At 55.5% G+C, this 16,151-nt stretch overlaps 1 protein-coding gene across 1 annotated transcript; it reads right to left on the bottom strand.

Moving 5' to 3' along the window:
* Positions 1–6,146: 6,146 nt before the first annotated feature.
* On the bottom strand, positions 6,147–16,015 carry Eno1 (enolase 1). The gene is made up of 12 exons (XM_010637999.3): positions 15,858–16,015; positions 13,640–13,732; positions 12,145–12,240; positions 11,453–11,511; positions 9,536–9,605; positions 8,807–8,940; positions 8,501–8,723; positions 7,904–8,101; positions 7,059–7,260; positions 6,696–6,804; positions 6,561–6,619; positions 6,147–6,443 (listed from the first exon to the last, which is right to left on the bottom strand). Exons 2-12 carry the CDS (start codon positions 13,722–13,724, stop codon positions 6,374–6,376), a joined length of 1,305 nt encoding a protein of 434 aa, XP_010636301.1. The 5' UTR covers positions 13,725–13,732; positions 15,858–16,015; the 3' UTR covers positions 6,147–6,373.
* Between the last annotated feature and the right edge of the window lie 136 nt (positions 16,016–16,151).

The following is a 16,151-nucleotide window of genomic DNA, read 5'->3' as shown; positions in this document are numbered from 1 at the left end:
AGGAAGAGGAGGAGGAGGAGGAAAGAAGGAGAAGGAGGAGGAGAAGAGAGAAGAGGAAGAGGAAGAGGGAGAAAGAAGAAGAAAGAAGAAGAAGAAAGAAGAGAAGAAGAAGAGGAAGAGGAAGAGGAAGAGGAAGAAGTAAGGAGGGGAGGGAGGAGAGGGCAGACTCATCCTCATCCCCACACACGGCGTTGTGGTGGAGCCAGAGCCAGGACAGGAAGGCGGGTCCCCATCACCTCACTATCAGGCGCCTCGGGCAGGGGAACCCCGCGGTGCTCCTGCCCCACCGCACCTCCGGATCACCCGCAGCCCAGCCCAGCCCAGCCTGGGGCGCTGTCGGTGAGGGAAACCCAGCGGCTTCCCAGACGTCCCTGAAGGCCGCGAAAGAGGAAGAGGAAAACAGGTGACTGTTTCGGGCGGTTTCTCGTCTTCTTTTTGGCTTGTTTTTTGGCAGTGCTGGGGATTGGATCCAGGGCCTTTGCACAGAGCTCCACCCTCAGCCCTTTTCTTTTTTTGGTTTTTTGAGACAGGGTCTCACTCTGTAGTTGAGACTGACCTGGAAACTATGTAGTCCAGGCTGGTCTCTAATTCACAGCGATCCTCCTACCTCAGCCCCCCAAGTGCTGGGATTACAGGCGTGCGCCACCACGCCCGGCTCCTCCCACCCCTTTTCTTATTTTTTACTTAGGGACGGTCTCACTGTTCGCTCAGTTGTCCAGGCTGTGACCCTCCTGCCTCAGCCTGGTAGAGTGCAGGGATCACAGGCCTGCGGCGCCGCGTCTTCTCACATTCCTGATGCTTCCACTGTCTGGGACCCCGTGGCTGGTGCTTTATAAGAACATCTGGGACTCACAGTTCTGACGTTCACAGCCATAGCCCGGGTTTCAGCCTGCTCCGGTGAGACCCGCACAACAGATAAAACGGCGCACACCTGTGATCCCCGTATTTGGGAGGCTGAGGCAGGTGGATCACTAATAGTTCAAGGCCAGCCTGGATTACAGAGTGAGTCCCCATCTCAAACACCACACACACACGCACACGCACAATATCACATAGCAAGGTTTAAAGAGTAGTATACACGTGTAATTAAATTGTATTAGTAATAAGTGATGGGATGCTAGGGCTGGATCATTCACCAATTGGGTAACCTTCCTGCTCTGGTGATAGGTGGGGATTCCCCAGGCGGCCCCCGGGGGATCCGGTTCCCCCAGGCCTCCTCCCAGCCTCGGGCGGGGGTGGGGCGCGTCCCAGGGAGGCGCAGTCACACCGGACGTCCTCCCAGTCCCGCGGTGGGGTTAAGGCTGGGGTCCACAGCGCCGACGCCCCCGGCGGCTATTTTGTTTCTTATGTGGGGTCTCCCCATGTGGCCCAGGCTCATCTCCAACTCCTGGACACAAGGGAGCCTCCTGCCTCAGCCTCTCGAGTAGATGGGATTATATCCCATCAGTGCTGGAATTATAGATGTATGTCACGGCTCCCAGCAAGGGGATCTAGGGAGTCCAGCCGGGGTGGGGTGGATACTAGCAGTGGCCACCACCCCAGAGCACATTCCCTAGAAATGCAGCTTTCCTAGGAGTGTTTGACCGGATCTGTCCGCAGCCGTTAAGACCCACATGAAAAAGACATCCTAGGGTTGGGGTGCGGTTCAGCAGGAGAGCAGTTGCCTGGCACAGATAGGTGCAAGACTGCAGTTTCTATCCCCAGGTCTGCCAAAAAGCAAACAAAAAAAATCCTTAAAAGCCAGGTGCAGGTTCACACGCCTGCAATTCCAGCACTCTGGGAGGCTGAGGCAGGACGATCACAAGTTCACACGCAGCCTGCATAACTTAATGACTTGGTGAGACCCTGGCTCAAAGTTAAAAAGGAAAGGCTGGGGCTGGAACTCAGTGGGTTCAATCCGTAGTTCAATGCTCCCAATATACACAAGGAAAAGAAAGAAAAGGAGGGGGGGAGGGAGAGAGACAGAGAGAAAAGATGAGCACCAGATTCAAAACTGAGTCAAACGTTTATCTCCCGGAAGATGCACAAATTGACAATGAGCATGTGAAAAGGTACTGGCCATCGTGGGTCTTTAGAAAATGGCAAGTCGTCAGGGGTGGTGGCATACACCTGTCACCCTAGCACCAAGAGGCTGAGGCAGGAGGATCTAGAGTTTGAAGCCTGCCTGGGCCACACAGCAAGACCCTGTTTCAAAAAAACCAAACCATATAAACAAACAAACAAAACCCTCACAAAGCTGAACAAAATAAAACAAAAATCTACCACACAGCGAAATACCATTTTACTCCCATTAAAATAGTATTCAAAATATCCCAAAACAAATGTGAAAAATGTAGAAAAATGGAACCTTTGAATACTGCTGGGGGCTGTGAAGGAAAAACCATTGCACAAACAGTCTGCAGGGTCTCCAGAGGTAAAATGTGGTTGGTCTGTAACCTAGCCGTTCCACTCCTGGTGTTTTTTTCCTATGCTTTGTTTTGTTTTTTGAGACAGTCTCACTATGTAACCCAGGCTGGTCTCCAACTCACAGTGATCCTCCTGCCTCAGCCTCCCGAATGCTAGGTTTACAGGCCTGTGCCACCACAGCCTGGCCAATTTATTTTGCAGAGCTGGGATTCAAACGCAAAGCCTCATACATGCCAGGCAAGCACCCTACCACACAGCTACATCCCTGGCCCTGCCTAAGAGGAGAGAGTACATTCACACAGAAGTTTATACAGGAATTTTTGGGCATGGTGGTGCACGCCTATAATCCCAGCACTCTGGAAGGCTGAGGCAGAAGGATCACAAATTTGAGCCCAGCCTGGGCTACTTAGTGACTTAGTGTCAAAATATAAAAGGGTTAGGGTTGGTTAGCTCAGTGGCAACACGTCTGCTTCACAAGCACTAGCTAGGCCCTGCGTTCCATCCCCGGTACCAAAAAATAAAAATAAAAGGGTTGGTTGGGAGTACAGCTCAGTGGAAGGGTCCTGGGTTCAATGCCCAGTTGGTGCACATGGACACACACACACACACAGCCACTTGGTATGAACCAGGTGCCCTGCTGGGTGCAGACTCCACTGCAGTGGGCAAGTGTGACCAGGCATCAGGAACAAGCAGGGGTTAACATTCCCGCAGTTGCTAAGGCCTTAAAGAGAAGCAGGGTGCAAGGGCAGGGCTGCCACACACCCACGCACCAGGGGGGAACTCTGGGGGAGACCATAGCAGAAACCCAGATGGACCTCCGGTGCCCTGGCACCTGGGCTCCTTCTCAGAGGTTGAGACTCCACTTTGTCTTGGCTGGTTGCTCAGTGCCAGAGCGCAGAACTGAACAAAGTTGAAGGAGGAAAGTTTATTTCAGCATAGTTCGTAGCGGTTTCAGTCCATAGATGCTGGCTCCACAGCAGCCAGAGAAACAGTCCCTGGCATGGTAGGCAGGAGGCAGAGGGCTGTCTTTCTCCTTCCCTTTTCATTCCATCCAGGCTGCAAGCCTATTGGTTGGTGCCACCCACACCAAGAACTATACTAAACCAATCAGAACACTAATCTAGTGTCACACCCATGGTTCAACATCACAGGTCCACCACCCAGCCACTTCCAGAAGCCCTGAGTGCCTGAAGCTTTAGGACAGCTATATAAGAGCCCTAATACTTTTTTTTTGTTTTGGTTTTTTGAGACAGGGTCTCACTATGTAGTTGAGACTGACCTGGAACTCACTATGTAGCCCAGGTTGGTCTGGAACTCAGCGATCTTCCTGCCTCAGCCTCCCGAGTGCTGGGATTATAGGCATGCGCCACCATACCTGGCCTAGCCCTAACACTCTTTATAACTACACTAGGATGGCTATAGTTTTAAAAATGGAAAACAGGGCTGGGAACGTAGGTCGTGGTGCCGCACCTGCCTGGCAGCTGTAAGGCCAGGGATTTAGCTCAGCGGTTCGGTGGCCTGCCTCGCAAGTGCAAGGACCCGAGTTCAATCCCTGGTACCAAAAAAAGAAAAATGGAACACAAGCAGTGCTGGGTATGGTGACATATGCTTGTCATACTAGCACTTTGGAGACAAAAATTGTCACAAGTTTGAAGCCAGCCTGGGCTACACAGTGAGACCGTCTCAAAGAAAAGGAGCAGGGGGATGAGGGTGTAGTTCAGGGTTAGAGCCTGCACTTAGGTGGGCAAGACCTTCCTCAGGTTCAACCCTAGCAGGGACACACAGGTCGCACACAGAACTCTTGGCCCAGCCGGCCTGGTGGTGTGCGCATTTGACCCTCCTGTGTTGCACACCAAAGTGTGTCGGGTGGATATTTCCTCAGCGAGACTTCACGGCCATCGGAAAAGCCCTCGAGCAGCTGCCCTGCAGTGGCTTCTCCATCACTGCGTCAGGCCAGGGGCATCAGGGACCCTGGGGATGATGCTGCCCCGTAGGCCATAGGGCAGTTGCCGGGCTGCACAGGGACAGCTCAGCGCCTCCCAGGTGATGACGCAGTCTAACTGCTCCTGAATAATCGTGCATTCTCCTCTGTCGCAATTTCCTGTCCCATCCCACTGTCCCTGTGTAACCCCGGCAGCCCCATGTTACCCACCCTGGGGATCCCCAGCACCAAAGCTTGAGGGCCTCAGGAGCCGCGGTGGGGGTGGTTTACAGAAAAGGCAGCAGAGGTGAAGGGCGAAGGTTAGAGCAGCGGAAGGTGGCTCAGTGGGGCCAACGCTGGCCCTCTGGGACTGAGGACCTGGTGGTGCTCACTTCCCAACCTTGTAGAACCCAGACTGCCCGAGTGGTGGGGCCCTGTGATCTCAGCACTCGGGAGGCTGAGGCAGGAGGATGGCTGGAATTTCACAGCCAGCCTGCCTATAGTGAGATCTTATCTATAAATCAATCAATGCCAGGCTCGGAGGTGCACTGCACAGGGACATCCTATCTCTAAAAAGCAACAAAACTAAACACAAACAAAACCTACACACAGACCCAGGGTGCAGTTCAGCAGTGGGCTTTTGTCTACCACACACAAAGCCCCAGTTTGATCTCTAGAAATACTATTCCCCCCAAGAAATTGCCTAGGCTACACCAGAACTCATCTTCCTGCCTCTGTCTTCCAGACCCAGGCTGATAGGATCACAGACATACCCCACCTCACCCAGGCTTAGCTTAATCTCATCTTTAAAAATCAATGTGGGTCAGGGCTGGGGATTTAGCTCAGTAGTTCTGCTGCCTTCCTTGCAAGCAAAAGGACACAAGTTCAATCCCTGGTACCAAACCCAACCCAACCCATCATCTCATGATTTGGCCTTCCTGGTAAAAGTTAGAACTGGATCACTTGGTTTTTTCTTTTATCTTGTCCTAGTTTAAAATGCTTGTATCTCTATTTTTTTTTTTTTTGCTTTTATCTCTTAAAGTCAGCACTTTTCCTTTTCTGGAGCCCAGGCTGGTCTCAAACTTGTGCTCCTCCTGCCTCAGCCTCCAGTGCTGGGATTCAGGTGTGCATCACATCTGGCTGGGTCAGTCCTTAAGTCTCTTACGGGGACAGGATATAGCTCAGTGGTTCTGCTGCTTGCCTTGCAAATGCAAAGATCAGAGTATTGATCAGAAGAAAAAAAAAAGCCGTCCCACGTGGTTGAGCAGGTTGAAGATACCATAGCTGGAGTGTCCACAAGAGGGCGTTAGCTCCCAGACCCAGACTGCTCCCGGCTCCAGTGCTCTCCGCAGGTCCCCACCAAAGCACATGGTCCCCACCAAAGCACATAATTTTTTTGGTGGTATTGGGGACTGAACTACACGGAGCCACAGACCCCACTGCTGTGGTTTATGTTGACACTGTCACGTCAGGTCACCTAGCGGTCCTGTCCTGCCTCAACCAGAGTAGCTGAGATCACAGGTGGGCACCACCCTGCCGTGGGGCAGAATTTAGAGGCCACACACAACTGCCCCCCACAGACCTCTTCCTTGTCTGGATTGGTTTTGAGACAGCATCTCACCATAAAGCCCACACTGGTCTCAAACTCCCAGTGGTCCTCCTGCCTCAGCCTCCCAAGTGCTGGACGTTCAGCTGTGCGCCACCACGCCTGGCTCTCATCTTTGCAGGTCTGGCCCACCAGTACACCACGGGGCCCGAACACCAGTCCCAGAAAGGACTGGCTCCAGATGGCAGCCCGGCCACCCCTGACACACAGTTCTCAGGGGCAATGGTGTTTGTTTATTTTGCAATACAACCACTGGGGACCTCGCCCGGGGCCACCCGAGCTTATACGGGGGCACACGCAGCTCCAGACATGGTGGACACAGGTGACAAAGACAGCGATCAGAGCTGGGGTCACGGCTCCAGGTGGGTGCTGGCATCTACAGAGGCGGAGGGGACCTAAACTATCAGGGCCCCTGGGGCCTAGGGCTCGCCTGCCTCAGCCTACTTGGCCAGGGGATTTCTGAAGTTCCTGCCGGCGAACTTGGCCTTGCTGCCCAGCTCCTCCTCGATTCTGGGGAAGAGAGAGGATGGGTCAGGGCTTTGTGAAGCTTCTACTCAGACAGGTGAGGGATGCAGCCCTGGCCCCTCCAGCCCAAGGCCTCTACTCAGCAGACCGCCCCACCCCTACCTGAGGATCTGGTTGTACTTGGCCAGGCGCTCAGAGCGGCACGGCGCACCGGTCTTGATCTGTGGAGAGAGTCTTGTCAGCGGGGACGGCAACCGTGGGAGGGATGGCAGCTGGGCCCAGGAGACCCCCGCTCACCTGCCCGGTGCTGAGCCCCACCACCAGGTCGGCGATGAAGGTGTCCTCAGTCTCCCCGGAGCGGTGGCTCACCATGACGCCCCAGCCATTGGACTGGGCCAGCTTGCACCTGAGGCCGGGGAAACACAGGCCGTGCCTCAGTTTCCCTCAGCTGCTCCCTTCTCCCTGGCAGGAAGGAACTAAACCCTCAACGCCTGGCATCATCACAGGGTGGGCCTGGAAGCCAGGTGTGGTGGTGACGCCTGCAATTTGAGCACGGTGGAAGCTGAGGCAGGAGGATCACCAAGAGCTCAAGGCTGGCCTGGGCTACACGGGGAGACAATCTGAGGGGAGAGCGGGCGCCTCGCCCGTCTGCACACTCACGCCTGCAGGGACTCGGTCACTGAGCCGATCTGGTTGACCTTGAGCAGCAGGCAGTTGCAGGCCTTCTCGCTCACGGCCTTGGCGATGCGCTTGGGGTTGGTCACCGTGAGGTCATCGCCCACCACCTGGATGCCTGCGCTGCCCGTGAAGCTCTGCCAGGCCTGCCAGTCGTCCTGGTCGAACGGGTCCTCGATGGAGACCACTGCGGAGCCAGAGCCGTGGCACAGCCTGAGCTGGGCAGGGATGGCAACGGCACTGCCCTGACCCCGCAGCCCCTGCTCCCTAAGGGGACTCAAGCCTGGCCCTGACAATGTGAAAACGAAATTCTTTTTTCTTTTGGTACCGGGGTTTGAACTCAGGACCTTGCATTTTCGAGGCAGGCGCAGTGCCACTGAGCTACATTCCCAGCCCTAGAATTCTTATTTTTAAAGAAAGCAGAGTGGGGCATGGTACTTGTAACCTCAGTACTCAGAAGGCTGAGGCAGGAGGATTGCTCCAAGTTTGAAGCCAACCTGGGCTCCACAGTTCAAGACCATCCTGAGCTACATACTGAGACCCTGTCACAAAAAACACAACAAAACACAAAGTAGCTGGGCGGGTGAAACCCTGCACACCCCAAACCCAGCACTTGAGGAGGGGATCCCAGGTTCCAGCCCAGCCTGGGCAATTTAATAACTCAGTGAGATTGTGTCTCAAAAAATTTAATAGAAAAAGAAAAAGAGAAAAATGAAGTCATAAAATGATAGTGAAGCACAGTCTGGGGTCCAACTCCCAGGCCTCCATTCCTTCACTGCTCCACGTCTGATGGGCCAGTGAGAACAGTGCTTTCCCCGCGGGCTGCTCACCTGGGTAGTCCTTGACGAAGGACTTGTAGAGGTCGGCCAGCTGGTCAGGCGAGATGTACCTGCTGGGGTCATCAGGGGACTTGAAGTCCAGGTCGTATTTCCCAGACCGGAAGAACTCAGATGCTGCCACGTCCATGCCGATCACCACCTTGTCCGTGTAGCCAGCCTTCCCGATGGCGTTCTTCAGCAGCTCCAGGGCTGGGGACACGGGGACAGCGGTCAGGTGGGGACGGGAGGAGGGACAGCCACTTCTGCAGAGCGGCCTCCTCGCCGCCAGCGCCCAGGCCAGGCTGGGACAGAGCGGGAGCAGCAAGAGCCCAGGGCAGCAGGGCCTGGCCTGTCCCCAGGCAGGACAGGGGTGGCTTGGGAGACCGAGGCTTCCTACGGAGGGTTTCCTCCCACCAGGCGCCCTGAGTGTGGCCTATCCCCCTCAAGAAGGTCCACTGTGCACAGATGCACACCCCTGTAATCTCAGCCAGCTGGGAGGCTGAGGCAGGAGGATTTCAGGTTCAAGCCCAGCTTGGGCAAACAAGACCCCGTCTCAAGGTCTGACAAAAGCCCCTCACCCCTGCCCGCTGGTCTGGTCAGCAACGGTACCTTCCTTGTTCTCCAGGATGTTGGGCGCAAAGCCGCCCTCGTCACCCACGTTGGTGGCGTCCTTGCCGTACTTGTCCTTGATGACGTTCTTCAGGTTGTGGTAGACCTCAGCGCCGATGCGCATGGCCTCCTTGAAACTGGCTGCCCCCACGGGCAGGATCATGAACTCCTGCATGGCCAGCTTGTTGCCCGCATGCGAGCCGCCGTTGATCACGTTGAAGGCCTAGGGGAGGGTGGGCAGGGTGAGCACAGGACAAGACCTCAGAACCCCAGGCTCTCCCAGCCTACCCATCCCTAGCTACTCACAGGGACTGGCAGGATGACCTCGGCGTTGCCAGCCAGGTCGGCGATGTGGCGGTACAGGGGGACCCCCTTCTCCACAGCACCGGCCTTGCACACGGCGAGGGACACCCCAAGGATGGCATTGGCCCCGAATTTCGCTGCAGTGGAAGGAGGTGAATCAGTTTCTGCTGCTGCCTGAGGTCCTGAGGGACTGGACCTAGGGCCTCTGCAGTGAGCTGTATACCCAGACCTTTGTTCTGTTCTTATTTTGGGATGGGAACTTTGGCGAATCACTGAGTTGTCCAGGCTGAGCTTGAACTTGAGATCCTCCTGCCTCAGCCTCAAAGGTGTTTCTCACTCGCCTATCTTCCCCCTGCTGGCCCTACACCTGGGAATCCCTTCTTCTTCTCCACACAAACTCACCTGCAGTCCCCAGACACCCTGACAGACTTCACCCATGCTTGATCATACGGGAAACCTTTGAGAGTTCAGATTGGTCAACTGGTCATGCCCTGGGCGTTTAAAGTATAACTTTTAAACTGGGTATGGTGGCACCTGGCTACCCTCCCCACACTGGGGAGGCTGAAGCGGGAGGGTCAGCCTGAACTACATAGTTAGACCCTGTCTCAGAATAACGCAGGAATAACAGTAATAATAAATGAAGAACACTGAGGCAAAGCGATGGGGGGCCAGACGCCCCGGGTGTCCTGGGCCTGTCAACAGATCCCCAGGACCCCGCTCCCGGGCACTCACATTTGTTCTCTGTCCCGTCCATCTCAATCATCAGTTTGTCGATCTTCTCCTGCTCCACGACGTTCAGTTTCTGGAGGGAGGGGGAGGCTGAGGTCCAGGGTGAGGCTGCGCAGCCTGCACACCCACCCTGTGTCCTCCCGTGCGAGGGGCCTGGGCTCCAGCCCAGCGCCGGAGAAACAGCTGTCACCTCTAGGGCACCGGGCCTTTCTCCGGCCCACGCCGAGGGTCACCCTGCACACCAACCCCGCCACAGATAAATAAGAAAGCCCAGGGTTCCGCAGTGGGGCCTTGTGGGGTCAGCTCTGTGGCAGCCCCAATCTTTGTCCTCTGCAGGGACGCATGGTTTCCTTCCCCATTTTTTTGAGACAATGCCTCCCTACTTGACTCGGGCTGGCCTTGAACTCAGAGGGATCCTCCTGCCTCAGGCTCCACTTGCTGTACTGGGATTACAGGTGTACGTCACCACGCGGGTCCCTGGCTACTTGATTTCTGCAGATAGCCCAGAAACATTTAGCAAAACATTTGTTGATCAAAAGAGATATTTTGTTGAAGAAACTATAAAATAAATAAAGGTGGTATCTTGAAAATTGGGTTAGAATATTCAATCATCACGCATAATTTTGTAAATAATATTCTCTCTATAAAAACTAGAATGCAAGGCCGGGCATGGTGGCGCACATCTGTAATCTCAGCACTCGGGAGGCTGAGGCTCCTAGGAGGATCGCTGTGAGTTTGAGACCAGCCTGGGCCACATAGTGAGTTCTAGGCCAGTCTCAACTACATAGTGAGACCCTGTCTCAAAAAAACCAAACCAAAACCAAAACAACAAAAATCTAAAACCTGAAGGTACATGCTGGTAACCCTAGCTCTGGGGGGCTGAGGCAGGTGGACAGTGTTGGGGCCAGCCCGGGTACACAGCAAGACTGTGTCATGCCACAGAAGCACCTGGCACCTGGTGCTGTTTTCCACAGCATCGCTGGAAGAGCGGTCACCCAGGCAGGTAGCTCGGAGGCCAGTCCTCATCACAGCCCAGGCAATCTGCATTCTCCTGGGGGACACTGCCATGCAGGACACCAAGGCATAAAGAACAAGGCGTGCGTGAAGGCGCCCAGGGGACAGGAACAGGGGGTGCACACGGGCAGAGCCTAGCCAGGAACTTCCTCCTCTGGGCATCGGGTGGGCAGGGGCCAATTAAAGGCGGCACAGAGGCCAGGCCAAAGGAAGTGGGGACAGCAACACAGGGGCACTATCTCCCATCAGTGTGCAGAACAGGTAGTGTGGAGAGACCAAGGGTCCCCACAGCAGCTGTACTTCTGCCTGGTGCATGAACAGAAGTTTCAAGTGAAACTTTCTATCTCCTTTTTGGGGCTGGGGATGGAAGCCAGTGCCGCCCGTCCTGCTGCCCTAGAGCCACAGACCCGGCTCCGGAGAAGGAATCTGTCCGGGGAGTTGAGGATGGTCTGGAACTCCTGGGCTCAATCCCCGGGGAACTGGGACAGCAGGCATGTGCCACTATGCGCCACCATGCCTGACAAGGAAGTGTGGCCTAACAAGAGCCTTTCTGGTGAAGGAGCCCACAGGAGTGCACGGAAACCCCAGGGCATCCCTCCACCCCGAGAGATGCGCTCTCAAATCCGGATCTTTATTTTCTCAACTCGGAGGTGCTGGTGGCGTGCACACATGTAATTTCAGCCCCGAGGCCAGCCTCGCTACACAGCAGGACTTTGTCTAGACAGCTGACCCCTCCCAAATGAGGCAGTTGCAGGGGAAAACTCCCTCTCATCCCGGGCCCAGTTCCAGGGGCAGCCAGACAGGGCATGGCGGGGAGCCAGCTCCTGGGCGCTCAGAACGAGCCAGGGGCCTCGCCTGGGACCGGCTTTGCTCGCCCCACAGCACTGTGATGGGGGCAGGTCCTACCTTGCTAACCAGGGCAGGTGCAATAGTTTTATTGATGTGCTCAACAGCCTTTGACACACCTGGAAGGAACAATCAACCAATTACCCACATTGATTGGGAACCACAGGCTTGAGCTGCGCTGCTGCGGAGTCCTACGGCCTGAAGCCCAGCCCAGCGGCGCCCTTCCCGCTCTGTCTGCGCGCTCGCACCTGGGAGCCCACAGGTTAGAGCCACACAGGAGCAGCACGCTCGTACTTGGGGTTAGTGTCACCACCATGCTGCAGGTCGCCACGGGCATTACCTGTGTGCACAGGGCCGGTGCCAGGAACTCATTGACATACTTAACGGGTCTGGAGACGCCTGCCCGCCAGGACGGAGGGAGAGGATAGAGGAAGAGAGAGACTGAGGAGAGCGGGCAGAGGATGCCGAGGGGACAGGGCCACGGCGGACAGGCAGCCGGAGCCTGTGGCCACAGCTGTTCTCGGTACAGTGTGAGGCTGCCCGCCCCAGTCCTACAGGAGGGCTGCACCAGCCAAGCCAGGCGCCTGAGCCCGGCAGCCCTGCCCTCCCGGGAGGGGACCCCCAAGGAGACGGGATGAAGTAGAAACGAATGGAATGAGAGGACGGGACGGATCTGCTGCTGTCCCCACCACTGCCGTGAGGATCCAACCCTGCCCAGCGCAGCCGCAGGACACCTTGGGCCCTGGCCTCACCCTTGCCCATGTAGCGGGTCTTGTCATTGTCACGCAGCTCCAGGGCCTCATAGATGCCAGTGGAGGCGCCGCTGGGCACAGCAGCTCGGAAGAGACCTGGAGGTGGGAGAGAAGGCACCTAAGACAGACGGCAGTGACACAAGCCCGGCTTCCTCCCACACGCAGATGGCGGCCACCACTGGAGACGCCGTCATTCCCTTCTGCCACCTGGGAAGAAGTTCCAGCAGCTCATCTTCCTGCCCACCGCCCCCCACCCCCGGGCTTTAGGGTTCTGCAGCGCAGACCCCACTGCGGCAGATGGAGAACTCTAGTTTAACGAAAACATCACAAGCAGAGCTTCTCCATCTCTAATCACCCACGGGCCACCTGGAGATCTCACTAAAGTGCTAACTTCAGGCAGGCATGATGGTGCAGGCTTGTAATCCCAGCACTCAGGAGGCCGAGGCAAGAGGATTGCAGAGAAGTCAAGGTCAGCCTGGGCTACATATTTAGACCCTGTCTCAAAAAACAAAAAAGTCAAGCGGATTCCACAGGCGATGTGCTTGTGTAGCACCCCAAGAACCCTGGGAATTCTCCACAGAGCACATGCCCAGAAGCCAGGACCACACGTCAGGGAGGGGCAAGACAAGACTGGGGGATGCTCCTTGGGGGCGGGCAGAGTGGCGGAGGAAAGGGCTGGGCTCACGTTGGGCCTGTGACTCAACAGTGACTCAGCTCTGACTGGCAGGCTCTGGTGAGCCGCTAGGCCTGGGCGATGATGCCAGCCGCACCCACCACTGGAGACCAATTCTCTTAGATTTTTTTCCCATTTTGGAGACAGTTGTCAAGTTGCCCTGGCTGGTCTGACACCTGCAATCCTCCTGCCACACAGGCCCCGAGTAAAAGCGTGCTGCAATCCCTAGGAGATGCAGTCAGGTGGGAATTTGGGTCTTGCACCGTTCTGAAGCCCAAAGTCCAGACTCAGATGTGATTTCCTGACCAAACTCCAGCACCGGAGCACCGAGGCCCTGAGCTCCTCTGACCTCTTTCCTTATCAAGAGGAAGAGCTCAAGCTAGCTCAGCCACCTGCTTATTTGGTCACAGCAAGCCGTGTGGCGATGGGTCCAAGATGTCACCTTACTGTCCCGCCTCAGGGTGGGAGCGGCCCTGCATGAGCAAAGACTCCAGCCTATATATGTGCCCCAACTCCCAGCATCATAGCTCATCAGCACAGTTGCAGGAACAGATATTTTCTTGCCCAAAGCAATGTAACTGTAAGATCATTTGCTTGTTTCCTCACTCATAGATTGATTTTTTTTTTGAGACAGTCTCCCTATGTAGCCCAGGCTGGCCTTGAGTTATTTTGTTTGTTTGTTTTTGGTACCAGGTATTGAACTCGGGTCCTTGCGCCTGCAAGGCAGGTGGTGGAACCACTGGGCTAAATCCCCAGCCCTCCCCAACCTAGTTTTAAATGGAGCATGGCAGAAGGAACTCTGGACACCAAGGTGGCACTTACCTTTGTTGGTGTAGAGATCTACTTCAACAGTGGGGTTCCCACGAGAGTCAAAGATCTCTCGGGCGTGGATCTTGAGAATAGACATGTTGGATTCTGTGGAGAAACACAGTCTGTATTTCCATAGATAAGCAAAGCACCTGCTCATCCATTCCAGGGGTCACTTCTGATGCAAAGCAGGGAGTTGGTCCTTTTGAGAGACTGGGGGCCAAGGGTGCAGCTCAGAGGCAGAGCACATGTGGAGCTGCCCTTGGTCCCGTCCCCAGCACCAAGAGGAAAAATGAGCAAAATAACAACAGTAGGTTGGCCCAGCCCTGGACCCCTCCCCAAGGACTCAGGCCTCATTATGCGCAGGGAAACAGCCCAAGGAAGCTCAGACCAGGAAACCGAACGCAGAAGCCACGCAGAGGGGCTCAAGTGGGTTCTCTGTCACCAGTTAACAGTGGGGCCTGGCCTGGCCTGGGATGGAGAGGGACGGAGAACAAACAGTAAGGGCAGAAGGGACATGAAAGTCACGGCAAACCAGGCAGGACAAGGTCAGAAAGGGAGAAGGCAAGATGAAAAACTGGCTTTTGCAGGATAGCAACTGAAGTCTGGGGCGTAATTCATAGCAGGAAACTTGAAGCAGCACAGTAGATCCCACCCAGCGATTTGATGGTTAGAAATCTGAGTTTTGTTACTGCCATTTCGAGGGGCCTTTCAAATTTCACAGTTCTCTGGGTCTTTAGCAAAACCTGAGACACCGGGGAAAGCACCTCATCATATTTCCCTCAAAGGGCACTTTAGCATATTTGAAAAACTTCAGTGTGAAATGTTATGATTTGTAAGTAGAAGAAAGATTCTATTTTTGAACACCAGGGGAAAAGGCTTCCTTAAAGAATGTTTAAAAAAAAAAGGAAGCTGGGCGTGGTGGTGAAGGTCTGTAACCTTAGGGAGCTAGTGGGGAAGATCACTTCCAGTTTGAGAAGAGCCTAAAACACATAGGGAGACCCTGTCTCCAAAAAAAAAAAAAAAAAAAAAAAAAGAGAGAGAGAGAAAGGAAGCATTTGTAGCAACGAAGAAGAAATAACAAGTCTTCAAAGGAAGCCCCTTTCTCCCTTTGGGGTGCTCAAAAATAAAGCAATCCATCAAGCTGTAGAACTAAAGGCCTGAATCCCTGCCCAGAGCCTTTGTCTGGCAGGGCTCCCCGGGGACACCTTCTCTGGAATGTTCTGAGGGAGGAAGGGGCACCATTTTTTTTTTGGAGTTTCAAAATGAGACAGGAAGCCACTTCTGTGGTTTTGTCTGTGCAACAGTGGAGTTCTATTCATCGACCAAGAAAAAGATACAGTTTTTATCTACCACGTTCCAAAAAGGCAAATTTGTTTATAAGCCATTCAATCGTGCTACACAGATTTACTCTGTAGACTGCGGTTGCATTTATGAACTCATCTTTATCTCAGATCCTCAGCGTTTCTGGCTTTTAGTGCCAAAAGATAAAATAATTAGTTTTACCATAAAAATGTGATTTATCTTTAAATCGGGTGGAAGAGCTGCGCTGCAAAATCACGAAAGCTCAGGGAGCGTGGACCTGGATGAGGCCTGGCCTGAACCCCGCACCATGGGCACAACACGTGGACCCCGAAGGCCACACCACAGCGGCCGTGGCCAGCCTGGAGGCCCCAGACCCTTTTGCTAACTTGGGCGAGGTCCTCCGCCGGGCTTGCTAGTGACCCAGCGGACCGAGCAGGGACTCGCCGGCCACACCAGACCCTGCGCCGCAGGCTGCGCCTGGAGGGTGGGCGCGGGGGCTAGGGAGGGGAAGGAGACTGCGGTCGCCCCAGCACCTCCGTCCCTGGCCCCTCCTCCGTTTCGAATGGGGCTGGCTGGAGCGGGAACCAGTGCGAGGCGATCTCCGTCGCCTAGGCCGTACCCTGGGCTCCTGATGGTGCGCGGCCTTACGTTTCCCAGGCCCGCCTTCCCCGACTTTCTGAACCCGGGGGTCCCGGGTCGCACGTGGACCCGTGCCTCGTCCCCCCGCCCGGGGGTCACACGTAGGACGTGCGCTTTGTACCCCGCAAAGCATCGCGAGCCCTACAGGTGTGCACGCAGCCGTGCCCACCCACGTGGCTGAACAGAGCTCGCGGCTCTCCGTGGGCTCCGGATCGTGCTCGGGAAGGGGGCTCGCAAGTGCCCAGGACCCCGCGCCGCCGAGGGGAGGGAGCCCTGCTCGGAACCTTACCTGGCTACCGGATCTAGTCGCCCAGAAGAGAGAGGGTACTACAGACACGGAGGTTCGCGTTAAACAGACGAGATGCGACTGCCCCGAGACCCCTAGCTGCTCTGCTAGCTGCCCGCCCGGACTTCCTGCCCAGCTCGCGACGCCCCGCCCAGTGTCCCCCTTCGAGTCCCGCCCACTCAGCAAGGCCACGCCATTGGCTAGGCTAGCTGTCGCTCAGCTCCTCCGCGGGAAGGGGCGGGACTTCGGTTGCAGCTCCGGCCCGAGGAGGGTGGGGGGTGCTGCGGGGTTGCGGGG

This window comes from Fukomys damarensis, unplaced genomic scaffold (assembly GCF_012274545.1).
Source record: "Fukomys damarensis isolate Sample0158 unplaced genomic scaffold, DMR_v1.0_HiC HiC_scaffold_23, whole genome shotgun sequence".
In the NCBI taxonomy this organism is placed as follows: Eukaryota; Metazoa; Chordata; class Mammalia; order Rodentia; family Bathyergidae; genus Fukomys; species Fukomys damarensis.
The sequence above is the reverse complement of the archived record's forward strand: the minus strand, read 5'-3'. Positions and strand labels throughout refer to the sequence as shown.